Source organism: Nematolebias whitei, chromosome 12 (genome assembly GCF_014905685.2).
Source record: "Nematolebias whitei isolate Nwh7 chromosome 12, NemWhi1, whole genome shotgun sequence".
NCBI lineage: Eukaryota > Metazoa > Chordata > Actinopteri > Cyprinodontiformes > Rivulidae > Nematolebias > Nematolebias whitei.
Window position 1 is genome coordinate 49,503,418 of NC_056509.1, and position 8,841 is coordinate 49,512,258.

Consider the following 8,841-nt stretch of genomic DNA (forward strand, 5'->3'; position numbering starts at 1 on the left):
GGTCTGGAAGCTCAGTCCTCACCTCCTTCTACAGGTGTGCAGTGGAGAGCATCCTGTGCTCCAGCATCAACATGTGGCATGGAGGCTGCACAGCTGCAGAAAGAAAAGCTTTGCAGAGAGTGGTGAAGGCTGCACAGAAGATGTTGGAGTCAGCCTCCCCACCATCACAGACACCTACACCTCCAGATGCAGGAAGAGGGCCACCTGCATCATGAAGGACCTCACTCACCCAGCACACACACTTTTTGCCCCACTCCCCTCAGGAAGGAGGTTAAGGAGCATTAAGTGTAGAACCACTAGACTGAGGAACAGCTTCTACCCTGAGGCTGTTAGACTCATGAATCTCTAACTAGAATAATCACTGTGAAAAACCATATGTTGCTGCTGATCTGTTTCATGTTGCTGCTGATCTGTTTCATGTTGCTGTTGATCTGTTTCATGTTGCTGCTGATCTGTTTCATGTTGCTGCTGATCTGTTTCATGTTGCTGCTGATCTGTTTCATGTTGCTGCTGATCTGTTTCATGTTGCTGCTGATCTGTTTCAATGTTGATGTGTTCATGCGTGCACATCTGCTCACAGACTCATGTTCATGTTTGTGCTGATGTTCAATGTTTTATGTTATGAGTGCTTAGTGTATATTTAGTTGATGTTTTTCTTAGTTCATATCTTAGATGTTATTACTGTTTTTTCTTATACATTTTATTGTTGGATGTAACTGGGACCCTGTGGACATAATTTCATTCCACCACATGTACCACATGAGGTGCGAATGACAACAAAGAATCTCTGACTCTGAATGTATTACCTAATGTAATGGTCTACGTGTCTTGAAGTCTGCGTACCATATGTATATTTTCTGTAATACATTAATAGTGTCGTTCCATTTTAATGACCGATGCTGCAGATAATACATGTTTTTATTGTGTTTACTCTGTGACACAGTTCACACCTGGACTTGTGTCTCTGTGTCAGAATTTCAGGGATGACCTGCAGAGTTAAATGTCATTAATCAAAATCAGAAAGAGGAACGATTATACCTTTGAAAGTTTTTATTTAACACACATCAAAACCAATGTGTCATTTTAACTGCAGTAAACATGTTTAAGTAAAAGTTGTCTGTCTGAACAGAAGGAGCATTAGACACAACTAAAAAAGGAACAGGCTCTGATCATTTCAACTCCAGTTAAAATATGTCTATTCAACCTTGTAATGGGTCAATATTGAACAATATTTTAACTTCCTGACACCATTTTTAAAACTTGGACCTGAGTGTCGAGACATTTGGAGACATCTCTTGTCTCCTAACATCCCATCAACTGACACATTTTAATGTTGCAGCAAGAAGTTCTTGTTCAAGTTCAGAAGAAGTTGGTTTTCAAAGATTCTTGAGTCCAGTCTGTCTCTTTTGGGAGAGAATCTGTCCTGTTGTACTGAGCAGTCTTTCAATAAGGCCCTGGGTGCAGCGTATCTTCTGGCTGACTCTCTTGAGGTGGAATACATTCAGTGTGTGTTAGTGGTGCTGCAGGTGCACCCAGCTCAGTGACGTATATAGTAGATTATATGTCATTGGTCCAGCTCTTCTTGAAGGCGGGCCTAACGTTACCTGCCCACTCTGCAGTGATTCAATGGACCAGCTCCTCTCATCATTAGTTACTTTCAAAGTAACAAACAAATCAAAAAGCTGCAACATGAATGTAACTTGTAATGCAACACGTTATAGAACTGTAGTGTAGTAGAAAGTACAGATATTTGATGTAAAATGTAGTGGAGTAAAAGTATAAAGTACCCACATTTAACACTACTTAAGAAAAGTACACATACATGACAAATGTACTTAAGTACAGTAACAAAGTATTTGTACTTAGTTATATCCCACCACTTCTCCCAGAACAGGTCTCTCTTGAAAATGAGTTCTCCTGACTCAATGAGACTACCTGGATAAATAAAGGGTAAATGAAATAAATATAAAACCTCAACTATATAACAAACCTGGTCTTGTGTGGGGTTTTTCTTACACAGTTTTGTGTTTTATTTTTAATCGCTGAGGGAGTCAGTGCTTTTACAACTTTTGTCATGTTCATTTTAGCCTGGCAAATATCAGTCTCCTGGGGTTATCTTCAAATGTTGAACTTTGTTGGTAAAACCAATGGAGTTGTGTATGGGATGAGGTGTGTTTCCAACAAGAGGAGCTAAAATACCAGCCAGATGATTCCGATATGTGGATGACACCTGGGTCAAAATCCAAGCCAAGGAAGTAGAAGCGTTCACCAGACACATTAACTCGGTCGATAACAACATCAAGTTCACCAGAGAGGATGCAAACGACAACAAACTGCCTTTTTTGGACTGTTTGGTTCAGATGGAGAGAGAGGACAGCCTCAACATTGAAGTTTACAGAAAACCAACCCACACAGACCAGTATCTTCTGTTTGACTCCCACCATCCACTGGAACACAAACTCTCTGTCATCAGAACTTTACAGCATCGGGCCAAACACATCCCCACAAAGACAGAAGGGAAGGAAAAGGAACAGAAACACATTCAAGAAGCTCTGCAAACATGTGGATATCCTAACTGGGCTTTTGTCAAGTCAGTGAGGAAATCTACAAAACACACCAATAAACAGAAAAAGGAGAAGAACAGACGTAAAAACATTGTCATCCCTTATGTTGCTGGAGTATCAGAGAAATTCAGAAGGATCTTCAACAAACACAACATCCCAGTACATTTCAAACCCAGCAGGACTCTCAGACAGAGGCTGGTCCACCCTAAGGACAAAACACCCATACACAAACAGAGTGGTGTAGTGTATGTGGTCCAGTGCAGCGAGGACGGTCCAGACCTCTACATTGGAGAAACTAAACCGACACTGGCCAAAAGGATGGACCAGCACAGAAAATCAACATCATCAGGCCAGGACTCTGAGGTCTACACTCATCTCCAGGCCAGCGGTCACTCTTTCAGGGATGAAGATGTTCACATCCTGGACAGAGAGGAACGATGGTTTGAGAGAGGAGTAAAGGAGGCCATCTTTGTGAAAAGAAACCGTCCATCATTAAACAGGGGTGGAGCCTCCAGGTTCAACTGTCCCCCTCTTACAATGCTGTGATTGCTAGTATCACTCAGCCCTCTGTGAACAGTAAACAGCATCAGGGTGCTAATGATCCATTGTTAGGCTGATGGTCCTTCTTGAGCATGTGATCAGCTGGTTCTGGTTGTCAGCAGCAAAACTGGTTGATCCACTCTGAGAAGGTGCTATTTAAGAGACTGAGCTGAAAACAGCACCTCAGACTGAGGAAGTCTCTCGGATGAAAGACGAAAGGTTTCTACATTTTTAAAAATTATTATTATTATTTTTTTTTTTTTTGAATGTCCAGAGGACCAGATTTAACTTTTTTAGAATAAGAAGAAACATTTCAAAGCTGCAACATTTTGCTGACTGGTAACTGCATGAATGCAGCCAGCAGGTTTGTAAATGTGAACTAATGGTGGGTTTTGTCGTTGTGCCTCTGCAGGTGACATGGTGAGATTTTATTCCTCTGACAGTAAACGCGTAGCTGAGATTCACACAGACCAGTGGGGGCACAGATCTGAACTGGTTGCACAACACGACATCGGTCCAGTTGGCTTGTCTAAATATTGTAGCTCCTGAACGGGCCTGTCTCCATGTGTTCCCAGTTTCAATCTTTGCTCTTTGAAACAAAGACACAAACTGTCTAAACAATTGTAGTTTTTGATGCTTCTAAGAATTATCAAAATCCTCAATAGGTTGATTTCTGCAGACGGTCTGAGGATTAGGGTTAGTTACTAGCCCTATTATACTGGTGAAGCTTCTCAGTCATCCAGGACATGATGAATTCAAAAAGCGTTCAATACAAAAACAACTGGACTTTGTTTGTAACAGAAGACGTTTCGCTCCTCATCCGAGGAGCTTTCTCAATTCAAAGAGCAGAGAGTGAGAGATTCAGGTTATAAGGCTGAGTGAGATCAGACACACACACATATGTAGATTTGACAAGTCACACCTCAACACCTTAACAGTAGGGGTTTCTTAAAGTCTTTTGTTCCTCTAATTCACAGACGAGCCCCCTCTGTTCCCATCAGGTGTGAAAACTGGCTGGGAATCAGTCTTAAAGTTGCATTATAGTTTTTGAAAGTGGAAATCTGAGGCCTTCTCCTCTGTTTAGAGACGGCTTTTCTCTTTTTACATAAATTGCTTCCTGATATAAGAATGATTATTTTGATGCTTTTATGTCAATTTATACTTATTTTATACTCATGTTATATTCAGCTTATCTGTGCAAATCAGGCCTTGTGCTGCAGAAGGTGATGTGCTTCGAAAGAATGAAAATAAGCCTCCGGGAGTGTTCTTACCGAAAGATTTGGCCCATCTGGCGGTTACAACGACCCGGAGTTTGCTGTAAACAAGTCTTTCATCCATCAGGCTCGTACGCCACGGCCTTGGGTTTGAAAGACATGTTTTTATGAGCCATCGCTCTGCTGTACAACTGCCTTGATGATGGTAAATGTTTTGCTCTGCCCGCACGTCACCCAGCCAGAGGGGGAGTATAAAAGTGTAACACTCAGAATAAGAGTTGAAGTCTGCTGTGGATCCTGATCCGATGCCCAGCCTGAATTGATGTTACCTTTTCACTCGGACTGAAATGGCTTTCCGGTCTGGTGTCACGGTGAGGGGCTTTTTACATCAATATCTGATTTGTACTGAATGTACTTTTGCTTCACTGTACCTGTGGCAGTTTAATAAATGACACTTATTATTCTAGCAGAAACAGCCCGTGAGTTTTTATTCATTGCTTTGACCTTTCCCTGAACCTGTATTTTTGTTTAAGATAATTTCATAGAACACCTCCTTCACCCCCCTCTCAAACCATCTGTGTTGTCGGTCCAAAATGTGCACATTTTGGTCCTCAAAAGAGTGTCCTTTCTCTGGGAGGTGGAGGTGAACAGCTGAGTCTTCTCCTGAGGAAGTAGCTCTCCTGTGTTGAGCCATGCGTCTGCGAAGAGGCTGTTTAGTTTCTCCAATGTAAAGGTCTGGACAGTCCTCGCTGCACTGGACCACATACACTACACCACTCTGTTTGTGTATGGGTGTCTTGTCCTTAGGGTGGACCAGCCTCTGTCTGAGAGTCCTGCTGGGTTTGAAATGTACTGGGATCTTGTGTTTGTTGAAGATCCTTCTGAATTTCTCTGATACTCCAGCAACATAAGGGATGACAATGTTTTTACGTCTGTTCTTCTCCTTTTTCTGTTTATTGGTGTGTTTTGTAGATTTCCTCTCTGACTTGACAAAAGCCCAGTTAGGATATCCACATGTTAGAAGAGCTTCTTGAATGTGTTTCAGTTCCTTTTCCTTCCCTTCTGTCTTTGTGGGGATGCGTTTGGCCCGATGCTGTAAAGTTCTGATGACAGAGAGTTTGTGTTCCAGGGTATGGTGGGAGTCAAACAGAAGATACTGGTCTGTGTGGGTTGGTTTCCTGTACACTTCAATGTTGAGGCTGTCCTCTCTCTCCATCTGAACCAAACAGTCCAAAAAAGGCAGCTTGTTGTCGTTTGCATCTTCTCTGGTGAACTCGATGTTGTTATCGACCGAGTTAATGTGTCTGGTGAACGCTTCTACTTCCTTGGCTTGGATTTTGACCCAGGTGTCATCCACATATCGGAACCAATGGCTTGGCTTTGTTCCCTCATAGGAGTTTAGGGCTCTCTGTTCCACTTCTTCCATGTAGAGATTGGCAACAATGGGTGACACTGGAGATCCCATGGCACAGCCGTGCTTCTGTCTGTAAAAACTGTCATTGAACTTGAAATAAGTGGTGGAGAGGCAGAGATCCAACAGGGTGTAGATCTGGTCTGGGGTGAAGTTGGTCCTGTTGATTAAGTCCTTGTCTTGTAGAAGTTGTTTTCTGACGGTTTCTACTGCTTCAGAGATGGGTATGCATGTGAAAAGAGAAGTCACATCATACGATACAAGGGTTTCTCCTGGGGTTAGTTTCAAGTGTTGAACTTTGTTAGCAAAATCAATGGAGTTCTTTATGTGATGAGGCGTGTTTCCAACAAGAGGAGCTAAAATATCAGCCAGATGTTTAGCAATATTGTATGTCACTGAGTACATGCTGCTGACGATGGGTCTGAGTGGTGTTCCTTCTTTGTGGATTTTAGGAAGTCCATAAAGACAGGGAGTGGCTTCCCCTGGGTACAATCTATAATACAACGATCGATTGATTGTTTCCTCCTTTTCAAGTTTTTGCAGGTCATCTGTGACTTTCTTTTTATAGGTGCTAGTTGGGTCCCTCTTCAGGGTCTCGTAGGTGTCGCTGTCGCTCAGTAGTGTAGTTATTTTTTCCTGGTAATCAGAAGTGTTGAGGACTACTGTGCATCTTCCTTTATCAGCTGGTAAAATGGTGATGTTTTGGTCCTGGCTGAGTGATGTTACAGCTTTCCTTTCCTGTGGTGTGAGGTTTGAAGGAGGCGGTTTGGCACTGGAGAGGGTTGCTGATATTTTCATTCTGAGTTGTTCTGCCTCTGTTCTCGCCCTTCTAGTAGTCCTAATCCTCAGCTGGTGCTTCAGAAGCCACGTTGGGACTCTTGGGAACCACTTATGTAAATATCCTGATGCATGCTCAATAATCCAGGTAGAAAAATCCAAAAAAGCTCAATCTGGTCCTCTGGACATTCAAAAAAACAAAAAACAAAACAAAGCAAAAAAAATCTAGAAACGTTTCGTCTCTCATCCAAGAGACTTCCTCAGTCAGTTTTGTTTTTTGTTTTTTTGAATGTCCAGAGGACCAGATTGAGCTTTTTTGGCGCTTGTGTAAATGTGTCTTGTTTTTTCTGCTCATCGTTAGTCTTACTGTTTTTCAACGTTTTCATTCAGAACGATCCAGTTCTGATCATCTTTTCCTCAGATCCTAAACTGGAAGAGAATAGAGCCACCTGATTAAAGTCAGTTTTTGGTATTTTATGCTGTTTAGATTGATATGATTATGAACTTCCTGAGTCAGTGTTTCCAGATTTGAACATGTTGGGTTAAACAGCTGCTTTTTGTCTTGTTTCATCTCTGCAGGGGAAAGAGTTTAACGGAGTTCGTATTCCTGTTGACACAACCAGACCCAACCCCAACGAGGTGGAGTTCGATAACTTGTATTTGGACATGAATGGGATCATCCACCCCTGTACACATCCAGAGGACAAGTAGGAAGACCATCTTTGATTTAAGGACCAGTTTGCTATGTTACACGCATTTTTTCAGTTTACAGCTCAGGTTTGCTTAGTGAAACTTCTGGTGAAGCTGATAATGAGTTTTCTGATGTTTTAATTCAGGTTAAAACTGCCCAGAACAAGTTTTTTTAAAACATTTGATTTTTGGTTATTCACCTTAGACTCTGATGGCTATCTTGTAAGAAATGCAAGAAAAGTGATTTAGAAATCTCTAATATGTTTCATTCTTGTTTTTCATAGACCTGCACCGAAAAATGAGGATGAAATGATGGTTGCCATTTTTGAGTACATCGATCGGCTGTTCAACATCGTGCGTCCCCGGAGAGTTCTCTACATGGCTATTGATGGAGTGGTACGATTCTGACACACAGGAAGTCCAGGCTGACTGAGCTCTGAGTTCTGAAGCTTTCTGAAGGTTATGACCAGAGTTTACCAACAAAATCTGCTTGGGCTCTAGAATATTTTTAGGCAGATGCTGCAGGGGGCCAGATCTTTCATGTAAAAAATATACAAATTATTTTTGTCAATAATAATAATAATCTTCTTTCCCCCTTCGTTCCCTCTTCAGGGGTCTCCACAGCAAATCATCCTCCTCCTTCTCACTCTGTCCTCTGTCCTCACTCCAACTACCTCCATGTCCTCTCTAACTGCATCCATACATCTCCTCTTTGTCTTTTTCCTGGCAGCTGCATTTCTAACATCCTTCTATGAATATATCCACTGTCCCCCCACTGGACATGTCCAAATCACTGTCCGTCCTCCGGACATGTCCAAATCACCAAAAAAAATAAATAAATAAACACTTGGTCCGAAATCTGGTCTCAGGGGCAGCATCTTGAGCAGGGCGGTCCAGACATCTCTCTCCACAGCCTCTTCCAGCTCTTCTGGGAGGATTCCAAGGTGTTCCCAGGCCAACTGAGAGACGTAGTCTCTCCAGCGTGTCCTGGGTTTTCCCTGAGGTCTCCTCCCTGTCGGACATGCCCGAAGCACCTCCCTAGGGAGGCATCCAGGGGGCATCCTTACCAGATGCCCGAACCACCTCAACTGGCTCCTCTGGATGTGGAGGAGCAGTGGTTCTACTCAGAGTCTCTCCTGATAACTAAACTTCTCGCCCTGTCTCTAAGGGAGAGTGCAGCTACCCTGCAGAGGAAACTCATTTCAACCTCTTAAATCCACGATCTCATTCTTTCAGTCTCTACCCAGAGTGCGTGACCAGAGGTGAGGGGAGGAACGTAGACTGACCGGTAAACGGAGAGCTTTGCCTTACAGCTCAGCTCCCTCTTCAATTCAATTCAGTTTATTTCTATAGCGCCAAATCATACCATACCATACCATACCAATTTATTTATATAGCACTTAAAACAGCAACAAGGCCAACCAAAGTGCTGTACAAAAGAAAACAAACATGCACAGCAGACAGGAAAACATAAAATAGAAATACAGATACAAATAGCAGCAGAAGCTAACTAAAATGGCCAACAGAGTAGAGAACAGACCGGGCCAAAACAAATCACACCGTGTTAAAGGCAAGCGAATAGAAGTGGGTCTTCAAGCGAGACTTAAAGACTGAGAGTGTGGGAGCCTGCCGGACACTCAGTGGC

General features: G+C 42.6%; 1 protein-coding gene across 1 annotated transcript in view; it reads left to right on the forward strand.

The window, feature by feature from the left end:
• The window catches only part of xrn2 (5'-3' exoribonuclease 2), a gene marked incomplete in the record, with an annotated part of 147,199 nt that overhangs the window by 1,141 nt on the left and 137,217 nt on the right, over positions 1 to 8,841 (forward strand). Inside the window, 2 exon segments of the mRNA XM_037686039.1 lie at positions 7,086 to 7,213; positions 7,481 to 7,592. Of these exon segments, the coding sequence (XP_037541967.1) occupies positions 7,086 to 7,213; positions 7,481 to 7,592 (240 nt within the window).